This window comes from Vipera berus (assembly GCF_964194415.1).
Source record: "Vipera berus genome assembly, chromosome: 5".
Classification (NCBI taxonomy): Eukaryota; Metazoa; Chordata; class Lepidosauria; order Squamata; family Viperidae; genus Vipera; species Vipera berus.
In genome coordinates this window covers 92,719,697-92,737,135 of record NC_138207.1, presented here as the reverse complement: position 1 = coordinate 92,737,135, position 17,439 = coordinate 92,719,697, and the positions used below count along the sequence as shown (strand labels likewise).

Genomic DNA, 17,439 nt, shown 5'->3' with positions numbered 1-17,439 from the left:
CGGGGTCCTAATAATTGGGTCCGTCATCAAGAGGAGAAGTAGAGAAAGAGGCGGGTCGCACCCAGGAAGAGGGGTTACCCCTGAGAGCGAGTAAGTCTGTGCTAGCGTAACAAAGGCGAGCCATAATTGTTCATAAGGTCCAGCAATAGGCGGTTCCATGATTGATCAGGAGGATTTAAAGTCAGAAAGTGGGCAGATATCCAGACCGTCAAACCAGCTCCACTGCCACTCAAGCTGGTTAAATCTCCGGAGTAGGTCAGCCACCGTCCTCTCACGACGGTCATAGGCCTGATCCGGTAAGCGGCTTGGAATATACGCCCAGGGTAAGGCATACCCCCATAGGTCTCTCACCTCTAGAGGGGTAGCCGATGGAAAGTCTAAGCCACTCTCTCACAGTGACTTTATACCCGGGTCTTTCTGAGTCCTTTGGGGGTATGTCAGACAGAGGAATTAAGCAGCTATTGGTCAGAGGCATAACAGCCAGTTGAGTAATAAAATGGAAAGGTCTTCCGGCTGCACATATTCTTTTCCATATCAGGAGAGGGTTAGGCGATAAGTGGAACCAAAATCGGTTGGCTGAGCGCCAACAGCTACGAGTCCAGCATGCTCCATCATGGTAAAGGAGCCATAAAACCAGAGCTCCCAGGTATAGTTGGCAGGTCAGTGCTAGTTTAGATAGACTAAATGGACTAAACAGGTCCACATTCAGCACGCCAAACCCTGTGTCTCTGGATTTATTAGGGCAAGTAGGGAAAAAAATTAAAATCCCCGTAGATCTTCCATTTGGTCTAGCTGGCCTCACGGAGCGCAAACGATGGAGAGATGAGCTGTGTCGCCCAACGGTCTGTGGCTCAAACTGCCTGCATTCCATCACTGGGCTGTGAATCCCCATGTCGGAGTGGCCCGGGCATTTCAGTTCTTCTCCCCGCCAGCCGGTCCAGACGTTGTTGTCATTTTTCCGATATTTAGGCACTTCATTCGCCGTTTTAAGCTGCAGCTCCATCGGCTCCGCTAATCAGCTGATCAGCGCTATGTAAATTGCAGCTCTTCCGGGCCTTCCAGGCTCTTCCAGGCTCTTTCGAGGCCGTTCCAAAGGTCGCCGGAAATCTCGGAGCTGATTTCTGATACGGAGGGCTCTGCCGCTGCTGAAAAAGCGGTAACATAAAAATCTTCTGTCTGCGTGTAAAAATACCTCTGTAGGGCTCGTAGGATCGCCTAAATAGCTGGAGCTCTTCGTGGAGCTCAGCTAAGTACGTCCGCCATCTTGGGTATGCGCGGAAAAAAAAAACACTGGTTGACCCTCCTTTGGCAGCAATAACCTCAACCAAACGTTTCCTGTAGTTGCAGATCAGACCTGCACAAGGATCTGGAGTAATTTTGGACCACTCCTCTGCACAAAACTGTTTCAGTGTAGCAATATTCTTGGGATGTCTGGTGTGAATCGCTCTCTTACGGTCATGCCACAGCATTTCAATCGGGTTGAGGTCAGGACTCTGACTGGGCCACTCCAGAAGGCAAATTCTGTTCTGTTGAAGCCATTGTTTTGTTGAATTACTTGTATGCTTTGGGTCATTGTCCTGTTGCATCACCCATCCTCTGCGGAGCTTCAGTTGGCGGACAGATGGTTGTACGTTTTCCTGCAAAATGTCCTGATAAACTCTGGAATTCATTTTCCCATCAATGACAACAATCCGTCCAGGCCCTGAGGCAGCAAAGCAGACCCAAACCATGATGCTCCCTCCGCCATGTTTTACAGTGGGGATGAGGTTTTGATGTTGGTGTGCTGTGCCTTTTTTTCTCCACACATAGTGTTGTGTGTTTTTCCCAAACAACTCAATTTTGGTTTCATCTGTCCACAGTATAAAATAGTGCTGTGGAACATCCAGGTGCTCTTTTGTAAACTTCAAACGTGCTGCAATATTTTTTTTGGACAGCAATGGCTTCCTCCGTGGTGTCCTCCCATGTACTCCATTCTTGTTTAGTGTTTTCCTTATTGTAGATGTGTCAACAAAAATGTTAGCGTGTGCCAGAGATTTCTGTAGGTCTTTAGCTGACACTCTAGGATTCTTCTTTACCTCATTAAGCATTATGTGCTGTGCTCTTGCACAGACAACCACACCTAGGGAGAGTAGCAACAGTGCTAAACTTTCTCCATTTGTAGACAGTCTGTCTTACACACATGAACACATGAACATCAAGGCTTTTAGAGATACTTTTGTAACCCTTTCCAGCTTCATGCAAGTCAACAATTCTTGATCGTAGGTCTTCTGAGAGCTCTTTTCTGCGAGGCATGGTTCACATCAGACAGTGCTTCTTGAGACCAGTAAACCCAAAACAGGTGTGTGTTTTAAAGGGCAGGACAGCTGTCAGCAACACATCCAATATCATCACACTGATTGGAGTCAAGGTTGGCTCACTCCTGGCTCCAATTAGCTCTTGGAGAAGTCATTAGGCTGGGGGTTCACATACTTTTTCCACCCTGCACTGTGAATGTTTCCATCTTATGTTCAATTAAAACATGAGAACAGCTAATGTTTGTGTAGTATTATTTTAAGCAGACTGTGTTTTTTATTTTTGTGACTAACATGACATTTAGAGCACATTTTATGGCCAATTCATGCAAAACTCCACATAATCTCAAAGGGTTCACATACTTTTTCTTGGAACTGTACATATTTTCTGTGTATCAAATCTATTAAAGCATGTGCCCCCCAATGTGTCCCTTCAGATTTCTCATGATCGGTTTATTTAGCATCTTTCTCCCATTTGGCAATATCCACTCCCCATCTGCATTTTGAGCTATCCCCTCTTTCCCCATTGCTTCCTCCTCTTCCTTGGAGAACTTTGGTATCCTTTGTTCTTCTATTTCAAGTACCATTATAAAAACTTTTTCCTTTTCCATGAGTCCTGCTTCTTTGGCTCTTTCGTCTGCTAAATTGTTGCCATAGACTTCAAATCTCTCTCCCTTCTGGTGTGCTTCTACATGTATTATGGCTAATGCCTGAGGTATAGTTATTAAATTTAAAATTTATTTTATTTAAATTTAAATTTATTTAAATTTAAAATGTCAATGACTAACTCTTCCTTTGCTAATCTCTTCCCTTTACTATTCACCAACCCCCGTTCTTTCCATATTTTTCTAAAAGTGTGCGCTATTCCAAAAGTATACATAGAATCTGTGTATATGTTACCACCTTCCTTTCCCAGTTCCTTCAGAGCCATTTTTAATGCATATAATTCACAAGTCTGAGCAGACCACTGACTTGGTAATCTGTCAGCTAACAGTTTCCCATGTTTTCCCTTCAACTATGGCATAGGCACTTCTTCACTCCCCCCTCTATTACCCTGGAGCTTCCATCTATAAACAAAGTCCTTAATCCTCCTATTTGACTTTCTTTCAGATCATCCCTCACCTTGGTCTGATAGTCAATTGCTTCTAAGCAATCAGGTTCTATTTCTTGTGAATCTCTTTCTCCACTTAGAAACTGAGCTGGGTTTACATTAGCCTCAGTCACGATCACTAAACTTGGATCTTCTTATAAAATGCTTTCATATTTCATTAACCTAGAATTTGTCATCCACTTTTGGGCTTGCTGATTCAAAATATTCCTTACTTGGTGTGGACTATTCACTACAATTGCCCCTCCAAAACTTATCTTCCTGCTTTCTTGAACTAGCAAGGCAGTAGCCGCAATTGCTTGTACACAGACTGGCCACCCTTTTATTACTGGATCCATCAGTTTTGATAAAAATGCTACAGGTTTCTTTAGTCCTCCACATTTCTGGGCTAGAACCCCTTTGGCTACTCCATTTTCTACAGTGACAAAAAGATGAAATGTTTTTTCTAAGTCTGGTAATGATAGGACAGGTGCCTTTTCTAATTTCTCCTTTAGTTCCTGGAATTTCCCTTTCTCTTCCTCCAACCATTTGATTACCCATGGTTTGGAATCTATCAGTTTTGAGTACAATGGTTTAGTTGTTTCTGCATAGTTTACAATCCATTGTCTACAATACCCTACTAATCCCAAAAATTTCCTAACGGCTTTTTTATCCTTTGGCAGTGGTTGTGTTATTATTCCTTCTATTCTAGAGGGAGTAATTTTTCTGCTGCCTTTTACTTATCAAGTGCCCTAAATATTTCACTTCCCTTTCTACATACTGGAGTTTGTTTTTAGATACTCTCAGCCCTTGAGATGCTAAATAATTTAGCAAGTCGTTAGTTCCTTTCTCTACATCCTGTTTCTTTTCCCCTGAGAGCAATAATTCATCCACATATTGTATCAAAGATAATTTTGGATCGTTTTCAAATTTTTCCAGAATTTGTTCTAGGATTTGGCCAAATAAGTTAGGACTTTCAGTGGATCGAGTGGACAAGCCCCAAAAGCATCCTTTAAATCAATTACACTAAACAATTGATGCTCTACTCAATTCTACTCAATAATGTGTAGGGATTAGCGACCACAGGGTGTCGAGATACAATTATCTTATTGATTTTTCTCAAGTCTTCCACTAAGCGAAAATTCCCATCAGGTTTTTGAACTGCTAAGATATTATATGGAGAATTATATGGAGACATGGCTGGTTCCAACAATCCGTCTTGTATTAATTCTTCTATTACTGGTTTTAACCCTCTATTGCTTCTGCCTTATGGGCTCTGTGTTTTTAAGAGTAATCTTTATAGGAGTTACTTGCAATCCTCCCCAGTTTCCCTTTGTGGCCCAAACTATTGGAGTTATTTCTTCCTCATTTTGTTCAGTCAATATTAACATCTGTTCCCTAAGAATTTGTATTCCCCACTCCCAGCATTTGAGTATGTCCCTTCCTAACAAATTTACTCCAGCCGCTGGGACATATAATGGTTGAATCTTAGTTTCATAGTTTTTCCATTTAAGAGTTATTTCTTCTATTTGAGGGATTTCAAAAGATTGTCCGGCTACCCCCGAAATTCTTATTGTCTAGTAGTGTCTATTAGAAACACTGATTCCTGTTTTTCGGGTCCCACTTGTATGTTTATCAAGGGCTCTTGGTGGAACCTTAATATCAAGGGCCCCTGACCCCCCTATTCTTCATCCTCATCCATTAGCCTTTACACATGCTGCTCTCTTTCCTTTTCTCTCATTAGCTGTGGGCAATTTCTTGCAAAATGCCCTTCCTTTCCACAACTGAAACACTGGTTCTTGCTTCCCAATCCCATAGTTCTCCTGCCTTTTCCTCTTCCTCTTCCTCTTCCTCTCTCTTGATTCCTAAATTCTCTTTTCTGTCCCCTCTGATCTCCTTATCCATCATTTGTCCTACTGCTGACAATAACACCTTTCTTATCCTCTCTTCGCTCTTGTATATCACGATTCACAAATACTTTCTGAGCCTGTGCTAACAAATCCATTATACTCTTTTCTCCCCATCCTTCCATCTTCTGTATTTTTCCTTGTATATCTCCATATGCTCCTATCACAAACTGACTCTTTAATAATTGTCTAAAACCTTCACTTTCTTCTCTCATTCCTCCGTATTTTCTCATCTGGTCTCTAAGTCTCTCTAAGTCTTCCCCTGGTGACTCTTCCTTCTTCTGTTTCACATTTTAAAAGCTTTACTGATATTTTTGCTTTGGGGCACACAGTTCCGAATACCCTCTATAATTATTTGTTTTAAATCATCCATTTGCTGCCTATGGGCAGGATTGTTATTATCCCAATCTGGTCTTTGTAATGGAAACTTTTCCTCAGGAGTTGGATCATTTGCCCCCGGATGATGATCTTTCCATTATGCCATAGCAGCATTTCGGATTAGATCCCTCTCTTCCAGGGTAAATAGAAAACCCAGAGAATACTGGAGTTCATCCCACGTGTATGTATTGGGACCTAAAAAGGCAGAGAACTCCTCAGCTACTGTTTGGGGTTCCTCTTGAGCCTTCTTTATTCTTTGCTTAAATTCCCTCAATTCAGTAGCTGTGATATTTACTGCTACATAACCCATTACTGGCTGTCCCTGTGCATTTATGCCCTGAGGGACTTGCCGCAAAGGATATAATTTTTCTTCTTTTTCATCCTCTCTCCCCCCCCCTTTCGTGTTCTTTTGGCTATAGGTTGTTCTTCAACTCCCCCTACTGCTCCTTGATCATCCTCTAAGGCTGGAGCATTTGGTATTACTTGTGGAGGGGGAGCAAGAGGAGGAGGTGAGAAAGGGAGGCATTCTAAAGGATCCCATCCCGGTCTTTCCTCCTTCAATTGAAAAATCTTATCTTCCTCTGGTGGTACTGGTCCTTCCCAATTCACAAAATACCATGGCTTTACGTATGGTATTTCACTGCTTAGGGTAGGTCTTTTAAGAATATATTGCTCTAATTTTCCTATCCAATATTTATTTGGCTCTCCCAACCGGTCCCAATGATAATCAGGTGGACTAATTACATAATGAGGCCATTTCTTTAAACACAAAGTTATCATTCTGCTTTCTGTTATCTTACAAGTCCATGCTTCCAAATTCTCATCATCCCACTGACTTAGTAATTGTCCTAATGGACTATCAGAAGGAATTTCTATATCTCGATTAGTTAATTTTATAGTTTTTTTTCTTTTCTTTAGGTTTACCACAACAACTACAACAATTGCCCATTTTCTTTGAGACTTTCCCTGATTATGGTTCCCTGAGGTTCTCGATTTTATGGCCACTCAAAATTTTCAACACCAGTTCGCTTCCCTTCAGGCTGTCCTTTCCCCTCGCGGGTTAAGGAAATGCAACCTTTCAGGTCCGCACTCGCTTTGGACTTACCAGTGTTCCCAGAACACAGCCCATCACATTCACACAACCATTATCGCAGAAACCTCCAACAATCGCTCTCCTGACCACCCAGATACAATTGCGTGTTTGCCTCCTTCAGGGCAAAGGTTTCTTACCTGGGCCAGTGCACTGGGTTACCTGGTTCTGGGCCTCAGTTGTTGACTCTCTTCCTTTTTCCTATTCCTTGATTTTGTAGACCAGAATTGTCAATTTAGTTTTGGCTCGGAGCCTGCAATGGGAAGCTAGATCTCAGACAATTCCAGGCAGTTGAAATCAACAGGCGCGCCCCTGGACTTTACTGAGAACAGCTCCTCCCTAGAGGCTCTTTCAAGCCCCACGTTGGGTTGCCAAGATTGTGAGATTTAAAAGCCCAAAATCTGATATTCACAACTCGAAGACAAGTCTGGTTAACAAAGGCAAAGATTTATTGAAAAGAAAATTGAAAAAAAAAGAAAAGAAAGAAGAAAGAAAGCGTTTGCAAACACGGCCTCTTAGACCCTTCCCAAATTGGATTGGGTTCAAAGAGCACACTGAGTAAGTTTCAAACTAGGCATTTTATATTCTTTCACGATACACGCCACCCCTAAGAAGCTTAATTCATTCTTTGAAGTTGTTTCCTGTTTCTAAAGGGGTCATTCTGACTATTTCCATCTATCCGTTATGATCTTATCTATATCTTATCTCGTTTCCTTGTAATTTCCACCTTGGTTGTAATTTCCACCTTGGGCCGATGTTCCTGTCTCTCGGAAGCTTTTTAACATTTCAAAAGAACTTTGTTGATTACCATTTGTGAGTTCTCTGTCTGAGCAGGAAATAGATAGCCCCACATCTTAATGTTACATTTGATACAATTCATTGGTGTTATATTTTATACAATTTATAAAAGAATAACCTTTATTTATTTTCCTTTAATATGGAGAGACAATCAGACCTTTTTCATATTCAAAATATTATTCATAGTTAACTTATACCTATCAAATAAACAGAATGGCTCATTCCCTTGGGTTTAATGTTATACAGCCTAATGCACCTGTCTTAAAGTGGGAGCATGGCAATAGAGCAACAAAATTGACACAAATGACCATGTTTCCTACTGTATTAAAAGTAATATGAATAAAGCTATCTTTCATACTTTCTAACCACATTATAACATTATGAAGGTACAGGAAAGGACTACCCATTTGTTTTTTAGCACCATTGTTCAAATTCCATCATACTGAAGGCTTTTCATTCATGGCTTATAGTACTAGCAGGAGAGTCTAGGACAATTGATCGTGCTACATTACCATGGCCATTTCACTGTGTCCTCCCGCCCAGCTAAACATCTGTGGCCCTCACCCCTCCCGCCACACTGCCATGACTGCCCATCTCCTTCTGCACTTCCATGGGCTCCACGCCTCAAACATCCCTCTCCTGCTGGCAGTTCCCTGCCTCTCACCCCTCACCTCTCTTCCCCCATGCCTTCAACTGGACATTTACTGTGGGACAAATCTCCCCAGCTGCTATCCCGCACAGGATAATTAGCCACATGGAATAACTCACCAAACTCCAGCACCAATCAGTACACCATGGAATGTGCAGCAGCAGCTGCTTTTTTTTTCCTGCAAAGGCAGCATAGCAGTCAAGATTTCGGGAGAGCTGGACTCAGTTGGTCCTTGAGGGCTGCCGGGGGTGCCCCAGAGGGCATTCTGATAGGGCTGGTGATGCAGATTCACGGGTCATGTATGGGTGGAAGACGAAGTGACTCGCAGGGGAACACTCCCCTCATACCAGTGCAGCAAATGTCTGAGGTGATTCCTTCATTTCTGACATCCCACTTAAAATTTATTTCATTTAAGTGTAAATTTTGTATTTCGTACTCTTTTCCATTCTGAAATGGCAGTAAAAGATTTAAAACTTTGCATTTAGAAACTCTTTATACATAATGTTATTTTTAAAAATGACTCTGTGTTTGAGATGGGTGCCTCTAATAAATAACCTGATATATTTTATTACAGATCTATTATTTATTACTATTTCCCTCTTTTTATTTTCTTCATGTTTCAAAAGATTTCTTTAAATGAATAAATATGAATAAATTCAGGAGTAAAAAGCTTTGTGATTTTTTTACCAGGCAAGAAGATACAATTACAAATCTTGTTACTCTTCCATAATACAGACTTTCTTGTAGTTACCATGATTTTTCTCTGAGTAGGTGTTGCTCTCCTTGCGAATCTTGCTCATAATGAAACCCAGCATGTTAAACAAGGCAAGTCATCAGATTGCATATGGCCTTCATGAGCTTCTGAAGACTAATGCTGCCAATATTCACTCTGGAGAAGACTGGTACACGCTCTTTACTCTCTTGGAATGCATTGGTTCTGGGGTGAAACCACCCCCAACACTGCACCCTACAAGAACAGAGAATGATACAGGTAAATTGGTCATTGGCAATGTATTTTGTTGTTGGGAAGCATGATACCAATCTGTTAAGTTGGCAGTTGTTGCTTCAGACATTTTGTTCAGTAAAGAGCATCACACAAAAGCAGGTCTGATTTCAACTTCTTTCATCAAAGGATTAAAAACCAGCAGTTTTCACCTTTTCATTTTTTATCACTCATATTTCCAGTCATTATGATTAAATATAAAAATAGCAGATTAAAAACTATCTTTTTACTAGAAGTGTGGAAATAAAATTTATAGGAAGGATTCACGAACTTCATAGCTATCAGTATGCAGCTTCTAGGAAATTGCTGCTTCAAGGTACCCTGGAAATATTGTGGAACTAACTTACTGAGAGTCCCACAAGTTAGACCATACCAGGAAATCAACTCATATAAAAGCTAAAAGTATTCTTATTATGATTAGCTATAATAACAGAATCATGCAAGTCTGATTGTGCTGTACTTCCTCTTCTTCATTATACTTATCTGCCAGAATCATTTCTGAATGTTATCTCATTATTTTAGCCTTAAAAAAAGTTTCATCCCCTTTTGCCTTCATCCCCTTTTCCTGCATGTTGCAATCAAAATTTATTTATTTATTTTATTTTATTTTAATTCCATTTATATCCCGCCCTTCTCCGAAGACTCAGGGCGGCTTAAAAGCTTAGCAGTAGCCTTCATTCTATGTATATGCCTGCTTATTAGGGCTTTCACACACACCCCAAGCGGCATTATTACAAAGTCAGCTTAATTGCCCCCAACAATCCGGGTCCTCATTTTACCTACCTCGGAAGGATGGAAGGCTGAGTCAACCAATCATCTTCCTTATTCTCTACAATTACTTGATTCTCAGTTTTTCTTCTAAAATTGATGAGAAGGAAGTATACTGGATAGAGACTGTATAAAAAGCTCCCAACTATTAGATTCTTGGGGTACAGTAAGTGTAGAAGATGCTTGCTTTTTCTGCTGGGAATCAAAGGTGACCTAGGTTTAGACTTAAAGCACCAAAATGTATTGAAATGATGGATTCTCAGCTTTGCTCCCCCTTTTACCACAAAGGGAAGGAAAAGAAAAGTTCAGATTTCTGACATTCCTGAAGCTTTAAAACGATGCCTTACCATGGTAAGGAGTGCCAGATGAGAAGCTTGTTGGACTCAATTCTGTCTACAGACTATCATGAATTGTGTGTATATGCATCCATGTATGTGGCATTTACAACACAACAGTAATTTCAGGGTGTAAAATAGAATTGGAATTGGAATAGAATAGAATAGAATAGAATAGAATAGAATAGAATAGAATAGAATAGAATAGAATAGAATAGAATAGAATAGAATAGACATGACCTTGGAGGTCTTCTAGTCCAGCCCCTTGCTGGACTATACCCATGGTGACGAACCTATGTGTCAGGACCCACCCCAAGCCACATCTTAGGAAATAAAGAATTCTTGGAACCAGGCTTGTCCAAAAAGGAGATGTCACTAAGATGTAGTTGATTGTGGGAATACAAGACAGGATCTGGCATTGTGTTACATTACACGGACTGGTGCTGACATCTAGTGGTGGATGAAAATACCGCCCTAAATATACAGCCCAGAAAGAAAAGCCTGTTGTGACCTTCAGGGCTTTGATTAAACAAAGAGCAGTTGTAACAAAAGAAAAAAGAAAACATTGTGGACTATCTACAAAGTGAGAACTATAAAACTTAGAAAAAAAATGACCTTCCTGGATTATAAATATTTTTTTAAATTGTGACTTTAAAGTGATTGGCAGAGAAAGGATTTTTGGTCATTATGGAGCATAAGAGCTCTACAGAAAGAACATATCAAGAAAAAATAAATACCAGGAGGAAATATATGTTCTGTTACAACAAATACAAATGATATTAACGTCAAACCATGAGGAAATTAAAAATGAATTTGAAAATTTAAATAAATGCATTCTCAATTTAACATCACAAAAATTAAATGATCAGAAAACAAAAAGAGAGATCATGTAAAGCAGAATATAAACTAGTGGAGACTCAGGTGGAGAAGGACTTACAAGAAACATTGAACATGGAAAAGATAACTTGTACTCTAAGACCAAATCAAATTTGAGAATAAGGAAAAATATTTGACAAAGTGGATTGCTGAGCTGTTGGGAATACCACAAGTAATGGGGAGACAAGGGATGATGAGAGAAATCTTCAGTGAATATGAAGGGGCAAAATATTTTTACAAAGCTATGATGTTTGATTTGCCTACTATATCCACAACAACATTTACAAGATTATGGAAAGACTCTTTGATTCAACAGAATATATTGATTGGGAAAGATGCTTGGCAAAAAAAGAGGGTTAAAGTGAGAATTGAGGAGTTAAATGATGGGGTGTAGCAGAGGGAATACTTAAAAATTAAACACTTGTTTGAATATAGTTGAAGAAATAGAAAGATTTTAGTTTAAGAGGGATGAACCCTCCAAGTAAGACAGTATTTTTTCTTTTCTGTTTTTCTTGGTTTTTGATATGAGAAATACAAAAATGTTTGATGATCAATATAAAGGAAATGTTTTAGATATTTAAATGTAATTGACTTTTAAGAAAATTCCAATGTATAACTAAAAAGGAAAAAAACATTTTGAATAGAGTTAAAAGATTAGATGATTGGATTTATTAAATGGAACATTTAAAGATTAAACATAGGTTTAATTATGGGTTAAAAGAACAGAAAAAAATTGGAAATAAGTGTATACTATAAGAGGGATATGTATTTTAAGTAGCATAATATTTTCTTATTTTTCTCTCCCCCTTTTTTTCTTTTTCTCTCTCTCTTCTTTTTCTATGTTTTTCTTTTGTGTCTTTTTCTTACTTTTTAAGATGTGAAAATAAATTTAAATACTTTAAGGTAATTAACTTTGGGAAAATTTTAACCAGTAAGAATATTTTGAACATTGTAGGGAAAATAAATTTAATTAAGAATTGTAAACAGAATTCATGATGAGGCAACCAAGATGACCAGATAGATAAGAAGCATGATATTGATGTGATTATTATTGGTAGAAATTTTAGAAAAATCTTTATATTTAATTGTTACCTATCAAAGTAATAAGAATAGTATTAATTTAAGGTTGCAAAGAGAATATTATTGGGAGAAGAAAAAATCAAGCAAAGCTATTGTGTGGACTTTGGAATACAGAAGGTGTTAGTGAACATAAACCCAGACAACATGCTGTTTACCAAATATCAAAGCGTTTATGTTAAAAAAATCAATAAAATGTATTTTAAAAAATAAAATAAAATCTGTTTTCCACTGTTCTCCTTCCTTAATTCTGACCCTGTATTATGGGTCCTGTAAATCCAGTTTAGAAAAGATTTTGCCCTTTGAAAGGTAGGCCAGTGTGTCTTTCATGAGGGGAAGGGGGTACACATTTTCAACACACATAGCATTCAGACCCCTATAATCAACACAGAGATGAAGAGACCCATTTTTCTTCTCCCAAAACAGAACAAGGATGGGCACCCAGGTGAATAAGCCTTGGGCCAAGTTTTTCTCTATGAACTTGGAAGATTTGTCTCACTCCCTTGGGGTCATGGAATACAACTTTATTTTTGGTAGTTTGGCTCCGGGAACAATCTCCGGTGGGAGTTTGTTGGAAGCTCTCTCGCTAAATACATCAACCAAGTCATGGTATTCCTGCTTTGCAGGAGCTCACTTTTTGAAGCAGCCACTTTTTCTCTGCAGGGATCCTTTCCCACTTTGTGGCTAGTTTTGCCTGGGGCTTGCTTCCTCTTTGGGAGTTTCAAAAATCCCTTCCTCAAATCCACCTGCAGTTTCCATTGGTGTCACTATAAAGCTTAGTGTCTCAGAGTGGCCTCCCATGGTCATGCCTAGGGACTCAGTGGCGAACGTGGCTGGGACGCCCCCCCCCCGTAACTGACTTATCTAATTGGCAGAAAGCAATTAGGTTCTTTAATCTCTCAGACAGACCCCCAGTTTTCCTTCCAGGGTCAGGCTTATCAAGCATCTGGTGCACCCCGAGTCTAGTAAGGCTTTTAGGGCCACTCTGTTTTCCATGCCTGGGATCAGCAGTTCTATGGGTATGGTTACTGGTGTGAACAGCCCACAGTGGCTGGAGAGAGGGTGAGAAGGAGGAAAAAGCAGGAAGGGTTTCTGTGTATTTGTGTGTGTCTCTGAGAGAGAGAGACAGAGAGAGAGGGGAAAGGGGAGGAGAAGTTGAGGTGTTATAAAGGGGAGCTTCCCACTTTCTCCCCCCTTTTTAACCTCTTCCCTCACCATTCAGGTGAAGCTGGAGGAAAAGTGTGTGAAGGGGGAGAAAGCAGGGAGAGTTTTTGTATGTGAGTGAGAGAGATTGAGCCAGCAGGGAAGCAAAAGTGTAGGGAATGGGGAGCGTTGCAAATGGAGTAAGCAAACTTATTAAAAGGAGATATCTCTCTCTCTCTCTCTCTCTGTCTCTCTCTCTCTCTGTCTCTCTCTCTCTCTCTCCTCTCTCTCTCTCTCTCTCTCTCTCTCTCTCTCTCTCTCTCTCTCTCTCTCTCTCTCTCACACACACACACACACACACACAAATGCACCGTCAGGGAGGTGGTGTGCAGGCAGGTGAGAGAGCAAACTCGCAGATTGGCTTTGTAGTCTATTCTTGCCACCTCCCATACCTAAAATCCAGCTGATAGTAGAACTGCTTGGATTGAATGGCAAGTTAAGAGGAATTGGCGTGAGTTGAAATTAAAATCCTGAGTCAACTGCCCCCCCCCATTATTTTGTCCAAGACGTGGAAAGTGTTTCTCATTTCTACTTCCCCTCATCTGCTCTTTTATAATTTAATCCAGCCTTACCCAAACTAATGTCTTTTGGGTGTCATGAACCACAGTTGTGGTTATGCTGTGTGGCTATGCTGGCTAGAAATGGAATGCCTTATTTTCTCTGCAGTATGCGCCTAATTTATTAAATCAACATCTAATTTGAAATTAAATGTTTTGGAGAAATCCAGGGTGGTTTACAAGAAAACTCTCAAAGACAGCTATTGTAAAGCATCAGCAGCACTGCTTAAAGCAATATTAAAAGTGTGTATTTTAAGAAAGAAAAATATTAGTAATAATTTACTTAGTGCTGTTTGACTATAAAATGTGGTGTTGTTCTACATATGCCTGGCTGAACAATGTGTTTGGAGTTGCATCTAAATGGACAAGGGATGCACTGTTCATATTTTCCTTGGGAAAAAGTTCCATAATTGGGGTGCTGTCTCTGAGAAGGCTCTTGTGGCCACTGTTCTATAAACCAAACCGGGGGGGGGGGGGCAGCTGGTCTAAATGGATGATAAGCAAAGATGGAGGCTGGAGGCTAAAACATATGACAAATGTTTGTGGGAATTAGGTATGTCTAGCTTAGTGAAAAAGACTAGGGGTGGTGACATGATAGCAGTGTTCCAATATTTGATGGGCTGTCACAGAGAAGAAGGGGTTAACCTGTTTTCCAAAGCATTAGAAGGCAATAATAGATGGAAACTAATCAAGAAGAAAACCAGCCTAGAACTAAGGACTTCTGAAAACAACTAACCAGTGAAAAGGCTTGCGTTCAGAACTTGTGGATGCTCCATCATTGGAGGCTTTTAAGAAGAGATTGGATATCCCATTGTCTGAAATGGTATAAGTCCCCTGCTTGAGCAGGGGGTTGGACTAGAAGACCTCAAAGGTCTCTTCCAACAGTGTTATTCTTTGAGAGAAGCGCTGCTTCTCCTTCCCCTTGTCTCTTCCTGGGCACAGAGAGAGGGAGGGAAGGAAGGAGATGGGAATGACAGGGAGGGAGGTCCTGAGGGAAGTCCCACCTTAGCACTTGGCCACCAGCAGCCCTGTTGCCCTTTCTCCATCCCCTGATGTTCTCCCATCCTATTGGTGAGGATACTTTGGTTACAAAGCCAGGTCTCCTTGCATGGAGAGGGAGTGGACTTCCCTCTGACACATGTATTTTGCCCTCCTGCACCCACCATGAGCAACCTGGCCAAGGAGAGCAAGTACAGCAGTAGTAGTAGCTTCGAGGAGGAGGTAAACGCAGCTGGGCTAGGCAGGGCTGTGGGATCCCGGTGCCATGAGAGCTCAAGAGCTGGGCTGGGCACTTGACCTCTGCTGCCCAGGGCTCCGGGCAGTCCAAGCCACCATCCAGGGCCTCCCCTGCACAGCCTGAGAGGGATGGTGAGGCTCCTCCAGTGGATCATGCCCTGGCACTCACCCCGATCCCATTCCCCCTCCGCCGGAGATCCTGACATGAGTGACACCCACCCAATAGGCCATTCCCATGCCAGCCACGTCTACCCAGTAGACTGCACCCCCCCAGCCACACACACCCCCAAGGGCAACCATAATGCTGATATGGGCCTCAATGAAATTTAGTTGACACCTCTGATCTAAATCTTCTTTCCCACATTTTTGCTACGATTGGAACGACTCCCAGCATTTCCATCATAATAAGTCTCTGATGGCATAAACAAAAATAAGCTTTTGCACATTTGCTTCATTCCATTTTGTTTAATTGTTTGTTTAAGGAGCTCAGTCAGACAGTGAGATCTCCTATCATCCAAATGAAAGCAGCCTAGATCGTGGCTACACTTCTGATTCAGAGGTATATGCAGATCATAGCAAGCAAGGTAAATTGCATCGTTCTGTCACTGATGTAGATGTCGTGAACAGCGGCTGGCTAGTGGTAAGTAATTTTGAGTGTTTTGATCTCTTTATATGTATCTGAGATGAATGAATAATTAGGGTTTTTCTCCATCTATTGTTTGAAAAAATTAAAAGGATTATGTCCCTCATTTACCATGCTGAAAGTAATTTTGCATACGCAAACTCTGTTCTAAGTCCTCAAACTCTGTTCTAAGTCCTCAATAGTGGTTAAGGTATCATTCTTGTTTTAACTTGGGCATTGATTTAATTGTTTTTTAATTTTTGTATTGTTATTTATATATGCCCTGTGAACCGCCCTGAGTCCCCTAGGGAGAAGGGCGGTATAGAAATCTCAATAAATTAAATTAAATTAAATTAACACTAAGGATTATGTGTGGTAACTGGGCATGAGCAGGCTTCAAATGTTGATTTGTGCTTAGAGTGTAAGCCGCCCTGAGTCTTCGGAGAAGGGTGGGATATAAATGGGATTAAAATAAAAAAAATAAAATGTAACTCATAGTTTTCCCAAATTGAGAAATAGTTTGGTTTGTTTCCAAGACAAAGCAGTCCATCTGTCCTCTATCTCATTCACTGATTTCTCTTTTTATGTTATGAACATAAGAATCTGCCTTATCTTGAATTATATTATTCAATGGATCTAGTTATTGCTTACATTGTCCCCAGGATTTATTTACTAATGCTTGCATGTGTGTATGAAAAACCTGCTGTATCTGCTCTTATCTATCTCTTATATACGTACACAGTCACATAAACATACACATACATATGTACATACATGAACAAACATAGAGGCTGACTTTTAAACTTTTAAAAGTTGATATATTAAAAATATTTTACAGCAGATTTTTTAAAAAGAATTTAGTATTAGGAAAAATGCTTTGGCAGCAACTTTATAATATTGTCCTGCTCAGTAAATATGACTCAAAGCCATACAAGTCTTCCAGGCTTGGAAACCGTGTTCCTTCAGACTGTGCTTCCAAGTCTTAAGCTCCCAGTGAAGCACTACTGATAGAACTGGTAAATTCTTACTCTCAGCTTAAAATCCATAGCAGATTTTAATTCCCACATTATAGATTATCAGTACTTGTATTCTCAGCTAGATCCTTAGTCCCTGGCTGCACTCAGTCCCATTTAAATGGTCCTTGAAAGAAGGCAAATGGGACTGAAGACAGCATAAATGTGAATAATAATAATAATAATAATAATAATAATAATAATAATAATAATAATAATAATAATAATAATAAGAAGAAGAAGAAGAAGAAGAAGAAGAAGAAGAAGAAGAAGAAGAAGAAGAAGAAGAAGAAGAAGAAGAAGAAGTAGTAGTTGGAAGGGACCTTGGAGGTCATCTAGTCCAACCCCCTGCTCAGGCATGAAAACCTATACCATTTCACAGTGCTTTTTTTGTAAAAGAAAAAGGTGCCGGAACTCACACATGTCATACAACCTGCCTTGCCTACCCTACAAGGTTCCATCCAAAAAAGGTGCCGGAACTCCGTTCTGAGCGTTCTATGAGAAAAAAATCCCTGCCATTTCATACAAATGGCTGTCCAGTCTCTTCTT

General features: G+C 40.3%; 1 protein-coding gene across 5 annotated transcripts in view; it reads left to right on the top strand.

The window, feature by feature from the left end:
* Positions 1-17,439, top strand: part of GBF1 (golgi brefeldin A resistant guanine nucleotide exchange factor 1) — a 309,656-nt gene that overhangs the window by 229,037 nt on the left and 63,180 nt on the right. For all 5 annotated transcript variants that reach the window (XM_081329572.1, XM_081329571.1, XM_081329569.1 and 2 more), the window contains exons 30-31: positions 8,972-9,191; positions 15,738-15,895. In XM_081329572.1, the coding sequence (XP_081185698.1) occupies positions 8,972-9,191; positions 15,738-15,895 (378 nt within the window). The remainder of the gene's footprint in view (positions 1-8,971; positions 9,192-15,737; positions 15,896-17,439) is intronic.